Consider the following 26,317-nt stretch of genomic DNA (forward strand, 5'->3'; position numbering starts at 1 on the left):
AAGACTCATCGAGAAATCAAACAAATGTCAAAGTAAATTCACCACTAAAAAATGAATCGGAGAATCACAAAAACATAGGGCTCATATGACAATCCACTTCATAGCTCAGGAAGATTGACAGTAGCTCGCCACCAGAAGACTTGGGATTCTGAATATACCCAAGACAATCACCCACAAAATACTGGTTGTAGTAGACATCATAAAGACATCCCGCGCTGCATGAATAGGGGAGGAATTCTCCTGGAACACAGTGAGGTAACAGGGCTGGCTATATAAAGCACTTGAAAAGAGTAGAGGTCCTAGGCACCTCTACTTCAAATGGCGGAGAAAATCTTTGAACTTTTGTTATGAGATCTCCCCCTTCCAAAATTAAACACAGGGGTTTGCTAGAATAATCAACAGCCACATGTGACCTAAAATTTGCCAATTTACAGCCAGACAGATACTAGTAACTTCAAAATCCCTATCAGTAAATTTGGTTGGCTGCTAATATTTCTTAAACTCATAGATAAATGAATAACCGAGCTCACACCCCAAATCAAATAATCACAAAAAAGGCAGATAGATCAGATGTAAGCCTGTGTTGTTGTTCATCCCACCAGGGAAAATACTGGTAGTGTGCAGAATACAGAATGAGTCCTTATGTCTAAGATTCCAATCGATGTCCCTGTCAGAAGAGCGTATAGTATTGTGTGTGGTGGTAAAGAAACCTGGACTTTCAAATCCACTTTAATAAATAATGATCAAGCTTTCAATGTTTTCATTGCCATTATATATTCAGAAATCACCGAGTTATGGGAAAAGCAGAGAAAGTGCAATACTTTTTCACTCTCCATATGAACCATAACCATGGATGGATAAACATCTGTTGTCATCGACAAGTAGTCCGTGTTGAAGTCAAAGATGTTGGCCCGATTGGGAGTGATGCGGATTTTTGTGTTGGAATAACATGTCCAACCAGTATCCCTGTACATAAATCCAGGCATTACAAATGAATCCACACGAAATAAGGAACAGGAAATAATTGGGCAGACCCGTTTGTTGGGTCGAATTTCATGCCCCGCCTTGTGATATAAAAGAGGATCTGCTGGGGGTCAGGGACCGCATTTTTTTGGCCATTAAAATCGGGTAGGGCCGGAATATAATTGAGTGAGTGGTATCCGTCCCCGTATAGTGGTCCGTCCAACTTGCATTTAGAGCCATTATCTGAACACATGTTGGCCTATTGTAAAGTGTGAGAGGGCCCTCTGGCCGCCTGTCTTTTAGCAAGCCACAGAATCAAATCGCTGAATGACAGAGAGATTTCAAGGTCATTTAGTATGCCTGGTGAAATTATATGGGAATTTCTTGATCCCACCAAAGAAGAATTCCTTCCTGTAGAGAGGGAAACATTTAGGACCACCAAGCAATCCAGCCTCACAGTTTATGGGAGGTTCTGTGCACTTTGGGTACAGAAAATAAGGGATATCTGTAAAACTAGGCAATCCAGACCCATGATTGAATGATAAATGAAGAATTGATAGACATCCAGCCCCTGTATGCAAGGGAAGGTGACCACCCACACACAGCAGTGAGGAAATTCACAACATCAAGTAACTTAGTATTTGTCTAGTATTGTACACTAACTAGTCCCAACCTACATGTTCAAGACCACCAGACATTCCAGCTCCAAACTATAAGGGAAGTTCAAAGCCTTTAGAAAATCTAACACTGGAATAGATAATGCTTTGGGTTCACTAGGTAATCCAGCAGCAGATACCGGGGAGGCCCTGGTTCACCTGACATAAAGACTGCTATTCACATTACCCCAAAACATGAGTATCTCTCTTACACCAAAGGTTTTAAAATCTATGTTTACCAGAACAGTTTTTATAATTCAATATCCTGGTGTGTAATTTGTATTTTACATGGTGTGGTTGAGAAATTCTAAAATCCACCAGTTCTAGAAGTAGAACTATACGTTTGTAATTTAGGTTTGTTGGTGTTCTTGCAAATTAACCCATGTTGGCAATAAGTCTTCTGGAGTTTCATGAAACCTACATGACACCATACATAACAAGAACCCATCTCCAGTGGTGGGAATTCCCCAAAGATTACTTTGAAAGACTGTAGTTATTTGTATTTCTATGCACCGACTGAAGCTGACTTTAGTGGAAATAAGATTGTTAGCTTTTGGGTACAGATGGTCACCAAGGATTAAATAAAGCACAAAGCAGCGATTCTACCAATATTCAACATTTAGAAGGTATTATTTAATTCATTGATATGACACCCCTGGACATCTCATGCCTTTTTGACTTTTGTGCATTTGTGTGATGTCTCCCCAAACCGTACAGAAGACAATAAAATGCCAGATAGTCCCAGCATAGGATCAATTTAAAAATCTTTCATGTAACATTGTTCATACCTTGGACCAATCGGACATTTTTGCTGAATCCCATGGCACAGACCTGAATGAATGTCGTGTTCCTGGCATTGGGTATCCCTTAAGTACCAGAAATGCAAAAACAACCAACATTAGTTCATGGAACATATGAGGAAAGAAATAAGGGGATGCAGTGCATTCATCTCTGTAGTGCCAGAGAGGTTGCAGAAGTGATAACATTTGATCAAGCACTTCAGCAACACCAGACTGGGTATCCTGGCACTTCCCCCAAAACAGAGCACACTTTCATTACTATTTAATGGAAGACAATAAGAGCCAGAGTTTAAGAGCCCAGTGGACTGAGAAGTGATCAAAATATTACAGATATTTGGATGTAGAGAATTCCATTAGTTAGTTGCCAGGTGTGAAAAGGTTAGGGCAGCTATCCGGGCCCACTGAAACCAAGGAACAACTAGAAGATGTGCAGGCGAGGACCTCAAGAAGCATAATGGGGAATACCTCTTTAACCTAGAGCCTAGAAGTAGGGGTGCATTAGCAGATAATTCCATCTGTACAATATACGAAGAATTGAAAATAGCCTGTCAACAGTCAATGAAACTTAGCAGGATGGTTGGCGGTGATTCCTCTTTTTGAAATACCAACAATTAGCCAGGCTGACATGTTTTGGCTCCACTGCACTACCATATTCCAGTTGTGAAAATGTTAAACTTAAAACTATTGGTTTACAGTAGATGATAGGCAGGTGAGGAACATTTTTGTAAGAGATTTCCAGATGAAAAAGCAAATCGAAGTAAGTTTAAAAAGCCGACGAGGAAAAGTTAACTGATTCCAATCGACAAAATGCTGGAAAAATTTCGATATTATGTGGATGGCGAGGGTACAGTGCCCATAGAAATGGGCTACCAAAGGCTGTTCCAAACTGAATGAGTACCACTGAAGTTGATCCCTTAAGTCTTATCAGAGTGGAGTTTAAGATGGTTTAAGCTCATCTAAGTGGAAAAAACCAATAGACAGATTAAAAACATCTGGTGGATAGGGGTGTTTGATGGCTGGTGAAGTTGAATGAGTAGCCGAGTGTCATCTGCGTAGCAATGGAAGTCAAATTCATGATCCCTAATGCCATGCACCAAGGGTGGGACCGATCACAAGAGTAGAGCTTACAGCAAACACCAGCACCACTAAACAAAACATGTTACCCAAGTATAGTGTTGGTTTTTAGATAAATCAGTCCAAGAACTCTGGAGAAATTCCCAGCCGAGGGGACGAATGGCCAACAGCACCAGAATTCAAGATATTTTCCAGATATTCCTTCACCATAATCATTGTATCCAACAAGAAGTTGAGAATGGCCCCACAATCTAGTCCATATCGCAGGAGATTTAAAAATCAACATTTAATATATTCATGAAGTAGAGGAGACATTCATTGTGACCAAGAAATCCACCCTAATCTAGGACAATTTCAGTGTTCAATTTCATGACTGCCCAAGAACACAGGGGAATTCAGGTTAACCAGCCTGCGTATCCCTCAAACTCCTGGGGTGAGTTGTTGATCACAGGTGATTCAATTGAAAGCAGAAAGAAGTGTAGCCCCAACTGGAATTTGGTCCCAATAAAAGTATCTTCACATTTGCAAAAAGGCTTAGGACCCTAAGACCATCAGTTTAAGAAATTTGACTAAGTAGACCTTTTCTAAAACTGTCTCTCTCAGTTCCTTGGGGGGCTTTCGTACGTGTTCAGTGGAGCTGGGTAATGTCTCGGCAAGCCTTCAACAGCTTCTTCTTTCTCCTTGCAGGCTTGTCAGTGGCTTCGGAGGGGCACTCTTTGTGTATTTGAACCGCAAGATTGTCCAGTTTATGAGGAAGCAAAAGGTCATCAACCGGTTTCTGATGAAGAAGTACGTACCCTGCACTTTTACTACTAGTTGTAACTCACATTTCCTTTGCTCTGTTCACCTGATAAAATACATGCCCTTTCAATCTCGTCAATTTACCACCTGTTGTGCCCACTGTATATCTTCTCACCACCTGCGGTATGCTCTGCCAGTTTCCTCCCCTTCTCATGATGAAGTAATCACCTTCTTTATCTTCAACACTTTATGAAGCATATGTCCTCCTTGTCTGTCCCAATGTTTGTACCAAATGCAGAATGTCTTCTCCCATCACTTCATCTCCTGATGGAGTAAATCTGCTTCTCTTCGCGGTCTTCTGATAAACATCGTCTAATCCTCTCCTTCACCTGATGGAATAAGTCAACATTTATTTCACTCCTTCACTTGTTGACATGTGTTCACTTATTGCTCAATGAATCATGTTGTTCAGAGATCTTATGATGAAGTCTCCCCCATCTCCTTATCACCTGATATGAAGTTCTTGAACACTATTTCCTCTTATCAATCAACCATTATCCTCTTTGTTTTCATGTCGGAATACTCCTCTGTTTCGTCAGTAGTGCCACTTTCTGTAGTTGATGCCACCATGAATGTATTTTGTTGTTGCTTCACAGATGTCAGCCTGGATTCATGTGCTCTTTTTCCACAGGTATTGCTCGTGGTGGATTTGCTTAGCTTTTGCTGTCTGCTATAGTTCATGTGGTTGTTTGTTGTGCCCGCCACAATTGGGCACTGCGTTTCTGGTGTGAAAATGTCAGCATGTGTTGATTTCTTTTATTACTTTTGTTACCAAATGTAAAGTTTTTTTTAATATAGTTATTGGTGTGTAGGTGGCCGGTTTGATGGAAGTGCTTTGTTTTTTGTAGTGTGTTTGGTGTTGTCTCTTCCGTGATTTTTACTTTTTGTTGTTGCTTCATCCTTAATTGATGCTTTTTGTATCTTTTGTTACACAGGCGTTTACTGTTTCCTGCACTTGTGACTCTTCTGATTGCAACCTTCACTTTCCCTCCTGGCTTCGGACAGTTCATGGCTGGACAGGTACATTTATTATCCTGGATACGATCATAAATACCCTATGTTGAATTCAATTGTTGCCATAAAAGATGCATGTTTTTTACTGTTAGTTTTGTTATGTGTTCTTGTCAATGTGTTTCATTTGTATAATTCATTGTGTCACTTAGTGGAAATACTGTATAGCATCTTTGGTGTAAATGTGATTTTGGTAAATCTTTCTAACTATATCATTTTGTACTACTAAATTGAAAAAATATATTATCCTTGCAACAGCATGTTATCATGTCTTTATAAATAAATAATAAATAAATAACAGTATGCACACATTTATGTTTTAATTTTGTCAGTATTAGTTAGCCCATGGAGCCTTTGCAGGCCTACAAAGAAGTAATGCAGGTCGCATGGGAGTTTTTCTAGCTTTCATAGTTTTTCTTCCCGTCCCTCCCAAACCTCAAATTATTTGTAGGGGGTACCTTTCTCTTTTTAGTGTTCAATTGTGTTAGAGCCATTCTAGAAGATGTGTTATGCGTACCGACCCACCTTTGGATAGATTTGGGGGGCAGTAATGTTCTTGGGTTGGTCACCTCTACACTAGCCCAATGTTCTAGGCATAGTGGTCCTGACCCCCTCCAGAAAAATACCAGTTTGGGATATCCTCTAGGATTGGCTTCAAGATATATTTGAATTCTTCTATGGATGTATTGCAGCCACGCTCTTAGATGGCCGGTTGCTGGTTAGATGTCTTTTTCCCAGTGGATCTTGAGATAAGCTAGTTTATGTGTGCAGGTCTAGGGGAGTCTCAGACCCTTCTTATGGGCACCAGTGCTGCTTCTAAAGAGGTTGTCTTAGTAGGCCTAGCCTTCACCCTTGGAGGAGTGAATGGGCTTCAGGGGTGTGACCCTTTCATGTCTAGGTCCTCTGTGTTCCTGCGGTTAAACTATGGGCAACCATACACCAGAACCTGTGCCTTAGTAGGCATCGTGTGTGTGGCAATGACTTGTCCAGATCACAGCTGAAATGTCATGTGTGCCTCTCACTTCAAGTTGGTCTTACCACTGCGGAGGACTGGGGTTGCTTTTGACCTCTGCTTTGGTTTTGAAGCATGCTTGTTTTTCCAAGTATGCTGGAAAGCATATATAGCACTTTGAACATTTGCAGTATCTAGAGAGGGTCTGTTACGAAACCAGTGCGCATTTCGAAGGCACCGAGATAATTTTGTCTGACTTATCACTTGACCTGCATCTGCTCGCTGTGACGTCATACGGTCAGCTCCAACGCGGTTCACACATTCCTACAAGAGCTTCTCTGTCAGGAATCACTTCTGATGGAAAAAGTGTCCAAGGGACTCTTTTACTTCGTTTTGACACACCAATGTCCTGCAACTTTAGACCCAATAGCACCAGCTGTAATACAAGGGTCAACAATGGCTCTGAAGCAAACTCACTGTCACAAGTGACCATTGATTATTCAACTATGACACAGCCCTGAAAGTGGGACTGTGATGTAATACTCTCAAAGAGGGGGTGAATATTTTGCCCCTGTCTCCATTTATGTCTCCATAAGGAACTCCATACCTCAGTGTATCAACAGAGCTTCCACTGAAACTACTCATCGAAGATAGCAACTGCTCATTGGGGTGTAACCGAGGAAGAGATAGGTGCGGCTATCTCCGAAATGCCATAGAACAAGACTCTGGGAGATTATAGTTTCCCCAGGGGGTTTTACAGGCAGAACAAACAAATTGTGGCCCCAATCCTGCACCAGGATTTTAAGGAAGGCCGAAGAACGTAGTGGATTCCCATTGGAATACAACAAGGCCATTGCTTGCCTCATTCTGAAAGCGAAGAAAGACTTTACTAACTACAGCAGTTACTACCCAACATGAACCTTTTAACCACAGTGCTGAGCAACCCGAATTAGGACAGTCCTGCCTAGCCCAATAATTCACTCACAGGTGGGGTTTGTCTCTGGCCGCTCTTCGTGAAAGCACATGCCACATTGGTGCACACACTGTGGCTGCTACGAGATCGTAGAGACGAGAAGATATTACTCTCGCTTGACGTCAAGAAGCTGTTCGATCATGTTGAATGGGGAAATCTATTCCACAAGCTGGAGAGAGCAGGACTGTGTCCATGTTCAAAGCTAAACTTTTCTGGATATGTTTGAATCCTTTCATGCAAGTAGACGGTGGAGGATTTATGTCCTAAACCGTCCCAATACACAGAGGTACCAGACAGGATTGCCCGCTGTCTCCTCTTATTTTAGCCCTGGAATCCTTAGCGCGGGCCATGAGGCAGTGTGGTAGAGTCTGGGGCATTGCTACGCCAGTGGCGGAAATGAAGATACTATTGTACGTGGAAGATATCCTCCTCTAATTTTCCAACCGAGTTCATCTGTCCCAGCGCTAATGTCCCTCGTAGATTCGTTCTAAGCTTTCTCTGGGTATAAAATCAACTTGGGGAGGAGTGAGGCCTCCCCAATCATGAACTACCTGCCCAAACAACCTTACAGAGCCTTTGGTTTCAAGTGGAGGACAGACAAACTAAAATATTTGTAGATTCTGGTGGAGAGGGCTTGAGAATATGACGATGGACAGCTTGCGTTCTTTGAGAGCGACCACACACCTATATTGGACGATAGATCTGTTCACACAAGGCATGTGCGAGGGAAGTATTTATAAACTGCAAGACCAGCTCCCGAAGTTTGATGATATGTGGGGACTTTTCCTGCACCTTATAGACCCCTCTATACCCCACAGGAGACGTGTGGATTCAAAAGAGATGGGATGACCAAGGCAGGACACTAGGTGAATCGCAGTGCTATTGTAACTTTCGCATTGACATTGATAATTGTAGGTTATATTTTGTTCATACCCTGATGGACGATGCATGCACATACAAAACCTGTTCGATTGTAATATCTTTGGAAAAATCAATAAATAAAAGTTCCAAACAAAAAACAGAGCTGCTACCAAGTCCGCTCTCAGGACCCATACTCGGGCACTGGTAGACCCAGAGATGGATTTGCTCTCGTTCAGATCCACCATTCAGTGCTCTAGTATTTTTCACTCCAGTTCATTTCCAAGAGTGTTCAGGAAAAGTCCAAGGCTTCTTACCGGTTTTCTAGTTTCGTGCAGTAAAATGTATTAAAATGTTTTCATTGCTTAGGACTCCAAAGAAGCACGCATGATAGCAGTAAAAGTAGAACCAGTGACTTTAACTTGGTTCCATGCCTATACCTTGTCGATCAACACCAAGTCAAAGGAACAGAGTTTTCAAATAGGTGTAACCATGTTCTTCCTTAGTAATGAGATACCATAAATCGTTGACATTGCAAATTACTTTGTGGGTCAAATCAGCGTTTCCATGAGGTCTACTCCAGAAATCTTACCCGGTCTTCTGTTTCTGTCATATCTTTGACCTTCGAGTTGGTACCCCTTCTCCTTGTCAATTTCTCCTTTAGAATTAAAATCTACAAGTTTCCATGGAATTTGCACCCTCCCAAGAGCTGCTTTATGTGCAATAAGTGACCTTTTTCAATCTTGATCATTTTCTAATGTAGTGGTCACTTCTCCCCTGGTGACCGCCCTTAGATTTCTTTACCTATTGCTGAAACAGTGAATTACTTGGCTTTTGAAATTGAAGTCTCTTTCGTCTTTCGATGCATCTCCCATTAACGTTTTACCTTCTGTTTCCTTGGCAATGGCTCCTGCACCACTGCAGGTGATAAATGTATCTCTCCCTTCTGTATCAGGGCTGCTTGCCTTCAGTATTGCCTTTCTTTCTCCTCTGCTGAACAGATCTGGGCACCGGATCCAGCTAATCCCTTTAAATGTTGTCCTGTTATTCTTTTACAAATGTAGACCAGAGATCTGGAGAATATTTTGCAATCTCTGTTTCACACATAGTTGAAGGATTGTGAAAGCTTTGATAATTGCTAGATTGGCTTTTGCCCTTAATTAGCATTTGCGAATGGTTAAATGCAGAACAGTGTAGCACTTATTAAGAAATGTGTTAATTCCATAGGAGGGGGTGGTTTTGATGAGTCAAAATATTTGAGAACTAGTGGCAAAGCTAATAAAACGTGAATTGTCTGTTACAGTTGACTCAGAAAGAAACGCTTGTCACCCTCTTCGACAACCGAACCTGGGCGAAGCAAGGGGCAGTGGTGGAGCCAGACTATGCTGGGATTTACGAAGCCTGGAGGCACCCCCAGTCCAATGTCTTTGTGACCCTTGTGGTGTTCATCCTTATGAAGGTGAGTCTATTACCTGCACCTGAGGCGGGAAATTAGAGGCAAAGGATGTTAAAGAGGTCTGTATTGTTCCCCCTTTTATCCACCAGTCACTGAGCATCATTGAATTATGTTGTATTGCTGGGCAACTAATCCAGAAAGAACTTTAGGATGAAGGGTCAAAAGGCATTTGAAAAAACAGAAAATACAAAAGATAAGAGCGGGGAGGAAAGACCTTCTCTAGTCAAGTCAACATGCTCTTGAATTCTCCTCCTGCACATCTGGGACTATGTCAAAAAAACACTTCCATTTAGGAAGTCATTAAACCCCTACCTATTCTGGTAGAGATATATGGACTGCCTGAGAAGTCCTTGGATACTTATAATGCAGCTCGATTTAAGTTCTCTGATTGATTGGTTGATTTTTGATGGATTGTGATTGTTTTTTCTGCTTTGTAATGCCAAACTAAGATTTCTTGGTTGATGAACTGCTGCACATGCTGCATAGATTGAAGGCAATGTTTCTGAAGCTCTTCTAAATCCATAGTTTGCAGCTTATTGACCCTATTAGTGTCGGTGGGGCTTTGGAGTGACCCAGTGAGGCACACTTTACTGGAGGTTTGCAGACAGATGGGACCAACAATTGAAGCGTATCAGTAGGATGCTGTAAGTGATGTAGTGTATCTTCTTTGCCTGTTCCTGTTTTGATGATGGAGCTTAAGCCACTGGGCCTGATCACTGTGGTGTAGCGCTTCATAATGGTCTTTGTCACAGCTTCCCAGTGAGGATCTGAGTACTATGAATGTGAACATTTCTCTGTTGATGTTGCCAATTTGAATTGTGCTTTCTTAGCACTTTACGAGAAAAAAATGTATGGGTCGCATAGTGATTCGCAAACATATTTCTTGATTGAGAAGTTACCCACTTAGAATCAGCCCTTATGTTGTTTTACTAAGAAGTCTGAAATGGCAAGTTCAGCCTGTTGCGGTTGAGGTTTTTGGTATATGGGTTCGCAAGATCAAGAGCTAATGGCTGAACCAGTAGCATGGCCTCTTCAGGGACCACTGAGTCTGAAAGCTCAGGTTCAAGACCATGGGTCACTCTATAGTAAATTACAGGTTTTTGTGGAAGTGGAGGGAGCCTCTTCCTTATCTCAATAGAAGGGTGTTGCGATTGGGGTGCATTGTGAACATATGGAACGGTGTCCTGCATTGGGCTGGTGTAGTCAAGCCTACGTCAAGGTGCAATTAGTTTTCTTAGTCCAGAGCCAAGTAATGTTGACCTTAGGAGAATGCTCCTACCCTTGAAGGTCATATATGTGTTCAGTGAATAGCAGTTTACCTAGAAGTTGATTCACCAAATGAAGTAACACCCTGGACACTTTGGCAACTGATGTAGGGTGACATCTCCTTCCACGTCATCGTGGACACTGTTTCATTCCTGGACTTTGTGTGATAGCTTAATGCATTGTGGGTGCTGTAGTCTTCTTTTGCTTCCATTGAACTGAAATCAGTGATATACAGGTGAAAAGGTCTGGACTGGAGATAGTTCCCATAATGACATAATTGGCATTATCACTTGCCTCACTCTCATCCCATGGCCAGCTCCCCATTGCTTTTGAGGGGGTAGAGCAGGGATACTCCAAGTATGGCAAAGGGCTGCTAACAGACCCTCCTGACCGAAGCAGGCAGTGCCCGGGTGAGCAGTGGCAATGGGCTGCTGTTTACTTGTCTGAGCACTAACATCTAAACAGGCATTTGCAATACAATAGGTCTCACATTTATGAGAGTTAGAGTTATTGAGATTGTACATGACAAGGCCTTTTATGTATGTGTTGTTTTTAAAACAGATAAATAAAATGCATTGTCATTTACAATGCAAATAGCTTAAAGTCTCGAAAAACTGCGAGACCTATTGCAATACAAATGCGTGCTATAAAAATAAAAAAAAGCGTTAGGAGAGAGCGTGACCTGCCTGATAACGCTATTTGAGAAAATAGTGCTCGGAGGATGTGATTAAAGCCTACCAAGCTACAACACACGTAACAGGAGGTATCGCCGTGGGAGGTCACAAAATGAGACAAGCGGTATGAAGCCTTTTGACCAATGAGCAGCCACAGTTTATAGTGGACAATGACACAAGCCAATGAAAAATGTGGGCGGAGAGTGGGCGAAGCTTCAAGTCCCTACCTCAACGTAGCATGCCTTGCAGAGCAGCGCGTGCGCTGCCCAGGCTCAACCTAAAAACTGTTAAACAGCCATGCATTTATTTGCATGCTAATTCAAGTAAATGAAAAGAAGCAAAGGTGTCCTGTACCACTTATCTTTAGATATGCCTTCATTTGTAATGACGTCATGCAACAAAAAAATAAAAATAGGATAAGGTGTCTGCAAAATTCAAAACATGTATTTCATTAACATGCAGTACTGTTTCGCCTTAGTACAAGAGAATATATCACTGCATTTAGATGCATGTATTGAAAGTGATAGCTTTCAAACATGCACTGTGAAACGTTCCTGCCTTCACCTGCCCTGATAACAATGCTATTAGTGAACCAGGAGGCAAGGCAGTTGTCAAGTGCACCCTTTGGGTGGCCTAGTTTGTTATTATACATGAAACAACATTATAGTTTAATAAATCAAGCACAAGAGAATGTTTTGTACAGCGCGCTTCCAGCTTTTGCATTTCAAGGTGCTCTCTCGTGTGATTATGAAGAAAAAGGAGGCAAAGTGAAATAAAACAATTGCCTAGGATCACACATTTTCGTGAAGTGATAATAGGTTGTCTGTTTTCATACTGTGGAATTCAGCCACTAGATGGGTATCTCTTTCCCTCTCACTTTACATCAAAAGTTAGTGCTTTGTCCTTAATTCTTGGTGCATGAGTTGACACCGTGGGTGGCAGACAAAAGCCAGATCATGAGGCTTGTCTTTGTTTCGGTTCGAGGATCCAAGATAAACTCGAGCTGACCCCGGAAGAGGTATATGGCTCAGGCTTGGCTCGAGCCTTTAGTTGCTTGCTCCCTTCTGTCACAGAATAGCACTTAGGGGTCAAAGGCGTAGGAAGGATATGATTTGACGATCACCAAACAGTTTGTGGAAGTAGGAGCAACAATACCACGGTGCAGGACATCAGGGGCGGCTCTAGGCTCATGGCGGCCCTGGGCAGGGAGAGTAGGTAGGGGGCCCCGGAAGACGGGGTCCGGGCGGGGCGGAGCGCGGAGGCCAGTGAAGAGTTGGGGGTCAGGGTGTTTGGAAGTGGAACAGAGCCGGGGGGGTGCCAAATCCCCTGCCAGGGGCCACCATGCAAATATGTATCCATCCTCAGAGGATTATTATATTAAGGATATATATGGGCGTGGTGGCCCCTGGGGTTTGGTGTCCCTGTGCAGGTGCACAGCTTGCACATGATGAAGGCCGCCCCTGAGGACATACAACAGAATAGGTAAAATAAAATAAAGAAATAAAGAAAAACATTTACCTTGTGCTCGCCACATTACCGACTTGAGCTCAATGTATGTGATTTAATTTAAATTTTTTTACATTCCCTATTCCATCGTCTGTCGACTATCCGCCCTACTGCTCTTACCTGCACCGGCCGCACCTGTTTCTAGAGTCATAACTTTCTCACTACAACATATTTTTGTGTGAGTGAACTAGGAGACTGGGCGCTTTCTCCCGCATGGCTAAAATCAAATGATTGTTTGGTTACTGTCCTGTTTTTTTTATCACATACTTACTACCGTTATTTAATTTATTTTAATTACATTATTCCAGTCTCTGTTGGAAAAAAATGGAGCTGAGAAACATGTTCAGAAACTGATAACCCTAAAGCGCACAATTTGTTACAAGGGGAAGACGAGAATAATACAAATAAAATACCTTCTGATTGTATTGTTTCCATCTTGCTCCTTACAAAACAACTGTGTTGTGATTGGTTCTAATTTTGAGACTCAAGGACTACTCTCAGCAGAGAAATTCCTCTGTGCCACGGAACCTGATCAGACGTTAAATACAGAGTTCACAATCAGCATAGTTTAACCCCTTGCTCGCGGCCGGAATTCTGCTCCTGTGCGGCACATTCCGATCGCGGGCGAGGTCATGACGGCTGGGAGCCATCATCAGCACACGAGCACTGTGTGCCATGACGGCTCCCGGCCGTCATCAGCATGGAAGGGGTTAACACCGAGCTAAAACCAGGATTAAACATCAAGTCTTGTAGTGACATGGCTAAAACTTTCCCACTGTACCATGTCTATTGGTGGAGGTTGGGGGTTTGTGAATTGCGCACTTTGTTGGGGTGCCTTTGTCACAGATGTTTATACTGCCTTCTACCTTAACTGAGCCTGCTTCTAAGCACTCCTAATCTTTACAAATAAGAGACAAAGCATAAGGAGATTGCTAGGCCCAAGATTCTATTTCATTCCAATTCAATAATGTTTATTTCATTCGTACACTTGTCTTGCCAAAGGTAGTGACAGCAAGCGCATAAGGCTCACCCCAGGGTGCAGTAGAGGGATGGCGACTCGTATACAGCATAACAAGCATTGTCAAATCTATGACTCTTCTAGGGACTGGGGGCTTAATTTAGAAGGAAGTATGGAGTGAAACCCTCGCCATAACTCCACAATTCACTCTCTACACCATGCACATTCTTCGCTGCCCCTAAGCTCAGCTTATACTCCTACCCCCACTTTGTTGGCATCCATGCGGCCCTTGTTCACACCAAAGAGCACATTGCGTTTCATTGCATTTTTAGTTTCCCCCATGCACGAGGCAGTAAGTCTGGACCCAGGGAGAATGATGCTCGTTACTATGCTGTTTGAAGGAGCTCTGCGGGCCTGTCCCCTGAGGCCGCAGAACCTGCGACGTCATCAGTCGGCTTCAATCAGCCTTGCTCCCAGTGATGGGCCCGGCGAGGATGCTGACCGGCCACTTCTCGCTGCCGCAGTCCTGCTGGGTGCAATAATCAATGAAAATGTAGCTTCCATTTTATGCGACAGCGGTCACCCTGTCCTGGCTAGCCTTCCGCCCGTCCTTTCTCTGAAAGACAAGCGAATCTGTGCTAACCAGAGCGAGGACGCCGCGGTTCTAGGAAACTGTTCCTACAACCTGGGCCTTGTATGGGACTCCAAACCCAGGCATCTATTTACCTTCTGTTCCAGAGACCCACTAGACAGACAGGGAAAGCTCACTTCCTTGCTCACAGCCATTGATTAAGACAAATCTCTGGTTACGAATTAAAAATAAAATCAATGCACGCATAAAAATGTCGTTTAGAATAAGCCAAACATAGGCGTGCAAAATAATATTACAAATTTGCCTTCAAGCACAATGAAGAACATGGAAATATCTAATTACATTAAAAAAATACCTCTTTCGATGTCGGTCTGCAGACCATTACCTAGTGCACAAACCACCTTAATTGGTCGGCTGTCTGAGGGGTCACTCCTGAAGCCCCCTCACCAGTGCTTTAAATGGGCTGGTACTCACCGGTACTGAGTCCCAGCATTTCTTATTTTTACCAAGCGGAGTACCGGCACTTCTCCACTGTCAAGGAGAGTACCAGTACTCAGGAACAGATTGATGAGTTGGGCACTGGACTGGAGCCCAAGTGCCAACTATGAGCCATGTATTTTTTCAGCATGTTTGCCGTCTGTCAGTATTATTCAGCTGTGGCGGCCTATTGGAGGCATGCCGTAAGGACAAGAGAGCCTCTACTCCGTTCCTACGCAAATGGAAGCTCTCCTTAACCTCACCACCCCCCTTCCAGGTGTCGATGCTGGGTCCTCCTGTTAGTGTTTGGGACATTGGTGAGGGCCTGTGCCTGACCGGCCAAGGAGGAACGCAGGTAAAAAGAGCCATTTTCACCACTTGGCCTCCCACTGGGGTCTGACTTTATACTGACTCACTTGGCCCTTCAAATCCACCACCACCCCGCCAGCCCGAAGATTTGAGTCCATGATAGGCAGCGTTGAGGTGGTGAAAATGGCCTACGCGGCCTCCCTAGTGCCCAGGTTACGTGGGAGGAGGTCAAATGGCCTCCCCATGGGAGCCCAGTATTGTTCTTCCCCTGACCCCTATCCTGCTAGCCTCTGCACGCGCTCGGGACCCTGCTTTGCTCCCTGTCTGCCACTGCAAGCTCTCCGGCCATGGGGCTTTCTGCCGGGTGGAGAGGAGGGAACATGGGAGTGAGTGAAGGTGAAGAGTGAGGTGGAAGGAGCAGAGAGTTTACAGTAGGAAAAGATAGAGGGGCAAAAGGGGTAAGGGCAGATAGATAGGGGAGAGATCCAGACGGCTATTGATAGCAGGAGAGAGGCGTGGAGATGGCAGATTAGAAATAGAAAGAGTGATGGTAGAGAGAGTGATGAGATTCAATTGGGTAAAGCGAGTGGGGCAGAATTTGCTACAAATGGGAGAGAAGTGAGTGTGGGGGGGTTCTCGAGGTTAGAGATGTGAAAACAGAGAGTGTATGTTTGTCTCTGAGAGAGAAACAAACTCATAGAGGAAGAGAATCAGCAGGTATTTGAAAAGAAATGCATGGAATGTTATCGTTTGTGTGTGTGCACTCTTGAATATATAAGGATTGCTCCAAATACAGGCAAGAAGGAACATTAGAATTATTATAATATTAAGAAGCTGCAAACCTTACAAAACAAGAAAATATGAACATTTGGTGTTTGTCCTTAATTTTGTGTAAAGAGTTAACACATTTTGTTTACATTCATACATTTCTAACATGTTGTTTTCTATGGCGCAACCTGTGTAAGCGCCAAAGTCTCTCCTGTCCTAGACATTGACTTTGAGCCTGAAAGTGACACTAGTATGGTTGATGGCTCGGCTCATTCAGGGTTTTAGCTGTTGATTTGCACGTAGGGGAAGTTTGAGACCACTATCCAGGGCAATGCAAGGGCAAAATGAATACTCAATAGAAGTGATTTGTATCACTCCGCCTCTAACCCCGCCCACTAGCCACGCCCCTAGCTCAATTTAATGAGTACCTGCACTTATTTTTCCCAATTTAAAGCACTGCCCCTCATCGTTGCTTCACTGTCTTAAGAGTCTTCCCAAAGTAGTCCCTGTCTTGTTTGGAATTATGAGTTAAGAGGTGTTTGTGGGTTGAGTTTGGGGCTTGTTGGTGCTATTGTTCCATAATGAAACCCTTTGTCTTCTCCCCTAGCCTTTTGTTTATCCCCTGGTCATAGAGTTGCGATATTGAAGGTAGATTGTCCCCTATCAAGAATCATGTTCATTGTGATCCTCCCTCTTGTCCACCAGCATCCATCTTGTGACTTCCAAGTCATGAAGTTATAATTCTAAAATGGATGCCACCCACATGTTTCGGTGAGCTGAGGGAAGGCCACTTTGAGGGACATAAACAAATGGCACAATATATAGACTCGTACCAGGAATTACTTCGTTTCCTGGCATCCTTCAAGAGAGACTGGGTGCAAATCTGTGCTCCACACGGCTTTGGTCCATCTGCCCCAACACTCCACCCACATTCACCCTCCATGCAGGCAATCCTCAGTTCCTCACCATTAAACTGGATAGCGAATGAGATTCTTCGTCTGTTCTCGTAACACAAGTGTGTTTCACCAGTGCCTCCCCAGATGAACCCTTCAAAACTCATATCTCCCTCCTACTCGGGGGAAATGGTTCGGTGATGACTTTTTTGAACAGCCTCCATCTTTTAAGGACAACTTCTAAATTGTTACGATTCTATTCTATAGGAGCTTATATAGCGCCTAGCTACCCGGAGGCGTCCCAGCGCTGTTAGTGCACCACAGAAAATAATTTAAAGAGAGTTACAGCGAATCATTCTGTAAAAGCCATTTCTTAAGTGCTTTTCAAAAAGAAAGGATTGCTACTTGCAACCAAGCAGGAACGCCATTTAGGTGTTTTACCCTGCACGTTTTTCACCAGGTATAATACGGAAATTGTGTGGACTAAAACAGCAGCGTTCTGAGTTTGTGCTCCTTGGAATGGAGAGCGTGCACTGGAATATTTTTCCACCCCCCTTTGCCCCCCCACCCCCCCACCACCCCCTCCCCCCTCACTAGGTGCGGAAATGGATGAAAGGGCAATACCACACCCGGTAAACACTGCGCACGGCGGGATTACCCATCAAAGTTCCAGAGTGAGGTGTATGAGGAGAGATAGCTCAGCATATACAGGATACCAGCCAAGGATGTTCTGCACAACCAGCTCATGGCAGAAAAGGCGAGTCTCAACTTTACCCAGATCCCAGATCCCTCAGAGAGGGACCTCTCACACCTTTCTGACCGGTCACGACCCTGTGTAAGTCACTAAGGGCCAGATGTAGCAAGCAAATTCTCATTCGGAAAGGCCGAAATTCTGCAAATTTTGGCCTTTGCGAATGCGAATTTGCTAAATGGAATGTATGAAGCAAAATCTGGTGCAAAATAAGGAATAGCAAAATTTGCGATTCTTTAAATGCAATGTATGTAGCAAAAAAAATTTGCAAAATGCCCTTAAGGAATCGCAAATTACCACCAACTTCTAGTTGGTGGTAAGTTGCGAATTTCTTGAAAAATGCAAATTTTTGCATTTTTCAAAGTGCCATGTGACGCACATACATGCCCTTAGAGCATGTATGTGCACCACATGTGCACCCATGCATATTTCAGGGGTGCAACAGGGTGTCCTTTGGACACCCCTGCACCCTTGAAATTATTCTCAATTTGCGATTAGCAAATTGAGAATCGCAAATTGAGAATAACTTCCAATTCATTCCTATGGGCCTCCTGGCCCATAGAAATGAATGGGAAATTATTCCTTAATTGCGATAAGCAATTTGCTAATTGCAATTAAGGAATTTTAAGAAATCGCTAAAAAATAGCGAATTTCTACATACATCCCAATTTGCAATTCCCAAATAGCGATTTCTAAAAAATCGCTATTTGGGAATAACAAATGATGGTAATGATACATCTGCCCCAAAAAGAACACCGCTCTTTTCACACCTATTTGCAGCTCACTATAAGCATTCACCGCTTTTCACTCATTTCTGCAAGTTCCACTAAGCATACACTTTCACACCTGTGTACATGTCACAAAAAGCATTCTGCTCTTTGGCACCTTGGTCACAAAACAATACAGCTCTTTCACAACAGGGTCCAGATGAGAATCAGCATGCAGCTTTTTTAAAAGACACAGAGGGTCTCTATAAGTGGTGTTTGCGCATATGTCCAAGTCAATGCACAGGCAGCTATTTTCATACCAAGGTGCAGTTCACAAGAAAGATTCAGCTCTTTTCACAGCTTCAGAATATGCTGCCACAGTAAGGTTCCAGCTGTATTCACACCTAAAAAGGGTGCAGGTCACAATAAGGGTTCTGCTCTTTTCAAACCTACAGAATGTGCAGGTCACAATAAGGTGCTACCACTGTTTACACCTACAGAATGTGCAGGTCACAATACGATTCGAGCTCTTTTCACACCTACAGAATGTGCAAGTCACAATAAGGTTCCAGTTGTATTCATACCTAAAGAGTGTGCAGGTCACAATAAGGTGCCAGCACTGTTTACACCTACAGAATGTGCAGGGCGCAATAAGGTTCCAGCTCTTTTCACACCTACAGAATGTGCAGGTCACAATAAGGTTCCAGCTCTTTTCACACCTACAGAATGTGCAGGTCACAATAAGGTTCCAGCTCTTTTCACACCTTCAGAATGTGCAGGTCACAATAAGGTTCCAGCTCTTTTCACACCTTCAAAATGTGCAGTGCACAATAAGGTTCCAGCTCTTTTCACACCTACAGAATGTGCAGGTCACAATAAGGTTAGAGCTCTTTTCACACCTACAGAATGTGCAGGGCACAATAATGTTCGAGCTCTTATCACACCTACAGAATGTACAGGGCACAATAAGGGTTCCGCTCTTTTCACACCTACAGAATGTGCAGGTCATAATAAGTTTCGAGCTCTTATCACACCTACAGAATGTGCAGGTCACAATAAGGGTTCTGCTCTTTTCACACATACAGAATGTGCAGGTCACAATAATGTTCGAGCTCTTATCACACCTACAGAATGTACAGGGCACAATAAGGGTTCCGCTCTTTTCACACCTACAGAATGTGCAGGTCACAATAAGTTTCGAGCTCTTATCACACCTACAGAATATGCAGGTCACAATAAGGTTCCAGCTCTTTTCACACCTACAGAATGTGCAGGTCACAATAAGGTTCGAGCTCTTATCACACCTACAGAATGTGCAGGTCACAATAAGGTTCGAGCTCTTTTCACACCTACAGAATGTGCAGGGCACAATAATGTTCGAGCTCTTATCACACCTACAGAATGTACAGGGCACAATAAGGGTTCCGCTCTTTTCACACCTACAGAATGTGCAGGTCACAATAAGTTTCGAGCTCTTATCACACCTACAGAATGTGCAGGTCACAATAAAGATGCAGCTCTTTTCACACCTATAGAATGTGTACGTCACAATAAGGTTCGAGCTCTTTTCGCACCTACAGAATGTGCAGGTCACAATAAGGATGCAGCTCTGTTCACACCTACAGAGGTTGCAGATTACAATAAGATTTCATCTCTTCACACCTACAGAATGTGCAGGTCACAACAAGGTTCGAGCTCTTTCCACACATGTGCAGGTCACAATAAGGTTTGAGCTCTTTTCACACCTACAGAATGTGCAGGTCACAATAACGTTTGAGCTCTTTTTACACCTACAAAATGTGCAGGGCACAATAAGGGTTCCGCTCTTTTCACACCTACAGAATGTACAGGTCACAATAAGGTTTGAGCTCTTATCACACCTACAGAATGTGCAGGTCACAATAAGTTCGAGCTCTTTTCACACCTACAGAATGTGCAGGTCACAATAAGGTTCGAGCTCTTATCACACCTACAGAATGTGCAGATCACAATAAGGTTCCAGCTCTTTTCACACCTTCAGAATGTGCAGGTCACAATAAAGATGCAGCTCTTTTCACACCTATAGAATGTGTACGTCACAATAAGGTTCGAGCTCTTTTCACACCTACAGAATGTGCAGGTCACAATAAGGATGCAGCTCTGTTCACACCTACAGAGTTGCAGATTACAATAAGATTTCATCTCTTCACACCTACAGAATGTGCAGGTCACAACAAGGTTCGAGCTCTTTCCACACATGTGCAGGTCACAATAAGGTTTGAGCTCTTTTCACACCTACAGAATGTGCAGGGAACAATAAGGGTTCCGCTCTTTTCACACATACAGAATGTGCAGGTCACAATAACGTTTGAGCTCTTTTTACACCTACAAAATGTGCAGGGCACAATAAGGGTTCCGCTCTTTTCACACCTACAGAATGTACAGGTCACAATAAGGTTTGAGCTCTTATCACACCTACAGAATGTACAGGTCACAATAAGTTCGAGCTCTTTTCACACCTACAGAATGTGCAGGTCACAATAAGGTTCTGTCTCTTTTCACACTTACAGAATGTGCAGCGCACAATAAGGGTTCCGCTCTTTTCACACATACAGAATGTGCAGGTCACAATAAGGTTCGAGCTCTTATCACACCTACAGAATGTGCAGATCACAATAAGGTTCCAGCTCTTTTCACACCTTCAGAATGTGCAGGTCACAATAAGGTTTGAGCTCTTTTCACACATGTGCAGGTCACAATAAGGATTGAGCTCTTTTCACACATGTGCAGGTCACAATAAGATTCAAGCTCTTTTCACACCTACAGAATGTGCAGGGGACAATAAGGTTCTAGCTCTTTTCACACATGTGCAGGTCACAATAAGGTTCGAGCTCTTTTCACACCTACAGAATGTGCAGGTCACAATAACGTTTGAGCTCTTTTCACACCTACAGAATGTGCAGGTCACAATAAGGTTCTGTCTCTTTTCACACTTACAGAAGGTGCAGGGCACAATAAGGGTTACGCTTTTTTCACACATACAGAATGTGCAGGTCACAGTAAGGTTCGAGCTCGTATCACACCTACAGAATGTGCAGGTCACAATAAGGGTTCTGCTCTTTTCACACATCCAGAATGTGCAGGTCACAATAAGGTTCGAGCTCTTATCACACCTACAGAATGTGCAGGTCACAATAAGGGTTCTGCTCTTTTCACACATACAGAATGTGCAGGTCACAATAAGGTTCAAGCTCTTATCACACCTACGGACTGTGCAGGTCACAATAAGGTTCTGTCTCCTTTCACACTTACAGAATGTGCAGGGCACAATAAGGGTTCTGCTCTTTTCACACATACAGAATGTGCAGGTCACAATAAGGTTCGAGCTCTTATCACACCTACAGAATGTGCAGATCACAATAAGGTTCCAGCTCTTTTCACACCTTCAGAATGTGCAGGTCACAATAAGGTTTGAGCTCTTTTCACACATGTGCAGGTCACGATAAGGATTGAGCTCTTTTCACACATGTGCAGGTCACAATAAGATTCAAGCTCTTTTCACACCTACAGAATGTGTAGGTCACAATAAGGTTCGAGCTCTTTTCACACCTACAGAATGTGCAGGTCACAATAACGTTCGAGCTCTTTTCACACCTACAGAATGTGCAGGTCACAATAAGGTTCAAGCTCTTTTCACACCTACAGAATGTGCGGGTCACAATAAGGTTCTGTCTCTTTTCACACTTACAGAATGTGCAGGGCACAATAAGGGTTCCGCTCTTTTCACACCTACAGAATGTGCAGGTCACATTAAGGTTTCAGCTCTTTTCACACCTACAGAATGTGCAGGTCACAATAAAGTTCCAGCTCTTTTCACACATGTGCAGGTCACAATATGTTTTCCTCTCTGTTCACACCTACAGAATATACAGGGCGCAATAAGGGTTCAGCTGTTTTCACACCCACAGAATGTGCTGGTCACAATAAGGTTCTAGCTCTTTTCATACGTGTGCAGATCGCAATAAGGTTTCCGCTCTGTTCAAACCTACAGAATGTACCGGGCACAATAAGGTACCAGCTCTTTTCACACCTACAGAATGAATAGGTCACAATAAGGTTCCAGCTCTTTTCACACATACAGAATGTGCACGTCACAATAAGGTTCCAGTTCTTTTCACACCTACAGAATGAATAGGTCACAATAAGGTTCCAGCTCTTTTCACACCTACAGAATGTGCAGGTCACAATAAGGTTCCAGTTCTTTTCACACCTACAGAATGAATAGGTCACAATAAGGTTCCAGCTCTTTTCACACCTACAGAATGTGCAGGTCACAATAAGGTTCCAGTTCTTTTCACACCTACAGAATGTGCAGGTCACAATAAGGTTCCAGTTCTTTTCACACCTACAGAATGTGCAGGTCACAAACAGGTTTCCGCTCTTTTCCCACCTACAGAATATTCTGGACATAATAAGGTACCAGCTCTTTTCCCACCTCCAGAATATGCAGGTCACAAGAAGGCCCTAACTCTTTTTACACCTAACTTCAGGTCACAATAAGGTTCCAGCTCTTTTCACACCTAACTGCAGGTCACAAGAAGGATGTAGCTCTGTTCACACCTACAGAATGTGCAGGTTACAAGAAGGATGCAGCTCTTTTCACACCTACAGATTGTGCAGGTCACAATAAGGATGCAGCTCTTTTCACACCTACAGATTGTGCAGGTCACAATAAGGGTTCACCTCTTTTCACACCTACAGAATGTGTAGGTCACAATCAGGTTTTGTCTTTTTTCACACTTACAGAATGTGCAGGTGACAAGAAGGTTGTGTCGCTTTTCACACTTACAGAATGTGCAGGTGACAAGAAGGTTTTGTCGCTTTTCACACTTACAGAATGTGCAGGTGACAAGAAGGTTTTGTCGCTTTTCACACTTACAGAATGTGCAGGTGACAAGAAGGTTTTGTCGCTTTTCACACTTACAGAATGTGCAGGTCACAATAAGGTTTTGTCTCTTTTCACACTTGGAGAATGTGCAGGTCACAAGAAGGATGCAGCTCTGTTCACACCTACAGAGGTTGCAGGTCACAATGAGGTTTCCGCTTTTTCCACACCTAACGAATTTGCAGGTCACAAAAATGAAGCAGCTCTTTTCACACCTTTGTGCACTTTGCACTAAGCATCCAGCTCTCTAGAAGGTGAAGAGTGAGGCCGGTGTGTTAAAGGGAGGCATGCATTTCTTTGCTTATCTTAAGGCCCCTGGAAATGTTACTATGGCCCTCATATACCCTTCCAGCTCTCTTCCTATCTCCCTTTACTCTTCCATTGCACTCTCCCTCTCTTTCACCAGTCTGGTCACCTCCCCTCTCTCCTCCTCACACACCCCTCGCCTTCCTTAATACACTGCTGTACCAAGCAGCCAGGGCCCCCTGCTTTAGCCAGAGGCTCGACTACTGCTAATCACACACACACGTCACTGTATTATTGATCCAACATTACTCACAAACCCGAGGCTGTTTTCCTTTTGAAACCAATTTGTTCCATTACTGACTATTTCTGTGACTGCTTACTAAACAATGTCACTGTTAGGGCAAGTAAGACAAATTGGAAAACCGCATTTCACAGAACTTGGACCATTAAAAAGACATTATATTATGACCCTCTAAAATCTTTCTTCATTTGTCATGTAGTTAAGGGTCAGCTCTTCTGAACTTCCTTATTAGGAGACCCAGTGACAGGGCTATTGATAACTTTTACTGCATGTTCATGTGGGCAGTGCTTAATTTGAGCAGGTGTTTGCCAGGACTCAGTACTGAACACATTAGAGCACCAGGACCTATTGAGATGCTTACACTCATGATTTCAGTGAGTGTGCAGCCGCCAGACTGCTGTTCATTTCAGGAAAGTACCTCTGCAGCTGGGCAGCATTATTAACCCTGAGAGGGACACTCATTTTTAGGTCGAAGCCTACTAGACCAGCCCAGCTCTCTTCTTTGCTAAAGACTACTTGGGGACATTCTGAAATCTTCCCTGGGAATGTATTCCACCGATTGCTTACCATTGCCTTTGTGTATTTAACTCACAGTTGCTTCCTTTCTAATTGCTAACTTTATTTATTTTAGGCTGTCCAGCTAGAATAAGTCCCTGCCATGGAGCCTATCTTCTTTAATGTGTTCTTCTACGAGTTCTCACTTGCTCTAAACAGTCCTTTAAATGTTTTTCTTGTCATGTCACATTTGCTGTGCATTTATAGACTGAGGTCAAATGTCATGCTGTCTCTTCTGAGAGAGCTTGGTGTTTCCCTTTCCTTCCCTGACATCAAAGTGAGAAGATTTGTCTAACAATCTGGGGGTGTGAAAGGAAAGGTTTTTTCTAGCAGCCCATGACATTTTAATGTTTGTCAATGAATAGCGCAGATATTTCAGAGTATATTAGGATTAGGAAAGCACAAATGAAGCACACTTGTGTAATGCTGATCATATAAAATCAATACATTACGTGATGCCAGTTCCACACATTATAGTTTGTGTGCTGTATAGTTTTAGTAGTGTCTGTACAAATGTAATGGTCATTTAAATTTAAAAATGTGTTGTCTGTAGTGGCAATGCATTACAACACCATTCATACTCCACACTACACCACTCTATGCCTCTCCACTCTGCACCACTGTACTGCACTCTACAACATGCCACTCTACTCACTTTGACACACCCCTCCATGCTACGATATGCCACTTTACTCCACTCTGCGCCACTCCACTCTTCTCCACCCTACCCTACCCCACTCTACTACTCTTTACTCCACTATACGGCCTCCACTCTACTCCCCTCCACTCTATGCCCTTCCAATCTAAGCCCGTCCACTCTGGCTCTCTGTGCCACTTCACTTTATTCAACTCTATCCCACTCTACTCCTCTCCAGAACACTCTTTGCAACCCCCTCTAAGCAACTCCACGCCACATTATTCCACTCTCCTACACACTACTTCTCTCTACGCCACTCCACTCTATAACAGTCAACTCCACACTGTGCCACTCCACTCTGACACTCTATGCTACTCCACTCTGACTGTCTACTCCACTTTACTGTACGACACTCTTCTCTGACACTTTATGCCACTCAACAGCACTGTACTCTTCTCTATGCCACTCCCTCAAAGCCTCTCCATGCCACTTTACTCCACTCTTCACCATTCCATGACACTCTACAACACTGTACTCCAGTCTATATCATTCAACTCTATTTACTTCTACCCCACCCCACCCCCTCCACTCTACAACACTTTAGGCCTCCATGACACTCTACTGAACTCTATGCCACTCCACTCTGACACTCTGCTCCACTCCATGCCACACCACTCAATGACTACCTACTACACTCTGCGCTACTCTGGCACTATACTTCACTGTTTGGAACTCCCTCTGACACTCCACACCACTTTACTCCACTCTATGGCACTCCACTCTACATTACTCCTCTCTAAGACACTCTATGCTAATCCACTGTACCGCAATCTACTCCACTCAACTCCCTCTATGCCACTCCACGTCTTGCCATTCTACTCAACTAAGACCCTCTAATCCATGACACTCTACACCACTCTACGCAACTCTACTCTATGCCCCTCCATGCTACGGCACTCTGTCTCCTCCAAGACACTCTATTCCACTCCATGCCACTCCACTGTGATAATCTACTAAACACTCTATGCTACTCTGACACTCTACTTCACTGTACGCAACTCCCTCTCTGAGACTCCTCACCACTTTACACCACTGTATGCCACTCCACTCTACTCTACTTTTCTCCACTCTACGCCACTCCATTCTACTCAACGCCACGAAACTCTACTTGAGACTCTGTCCCCTCCAAGACACTCTAGTCCACTCTAT

At 43.5% G+C, this 26,317-nt stretch overlaps 1 protein-coding gene across 3 annotated transcripts in view; it reads left to right on the forward strand.

The window, feature by feature from the left end:
• The window catches only part of CLCN2 (chloride voltage-gated channel 2), a 532,043-nt gene that overhangs the window by 354,753 nt on the left and 150,973 nt on the right, over positions 1–26,317 (forward strand). For all 3 annotated transcript variants that reach the window (XM_086944441.1, XM_086944443.1, XM_086944442.1), the window contains exons 10-12: positions 4,181–4,282; positions 5,230–5,314; positions 9,392–9,547. In XM_086944441.1, coding sequence (XP_086800567.1) covers positions 4,181–4,282; positions 5,230–5,314; positions 9,392–9,547 — 343 coding nt within the window. The remainder of the gene's footprint in view (positions 1–4,180; positions 4,283–5,229; positions 5,315–9,391; positions 9,548–26,317) is intronic.

The sequence above is a fragment of the Lissotriton vulgaris genome, chromosome 11 (genome assembly GCF_964263255.1).
Source record: "Lissotriton vulgaris chromosome 11, aLisVul1.2, whole genome shotgun sequence".
NCBI classification, from domain to species: Eukaryota; Metazoa; Chordata; class Amphibia; order Caudata; family Salamandridae; genus Lissotriton; species Lissotriton vulgaris.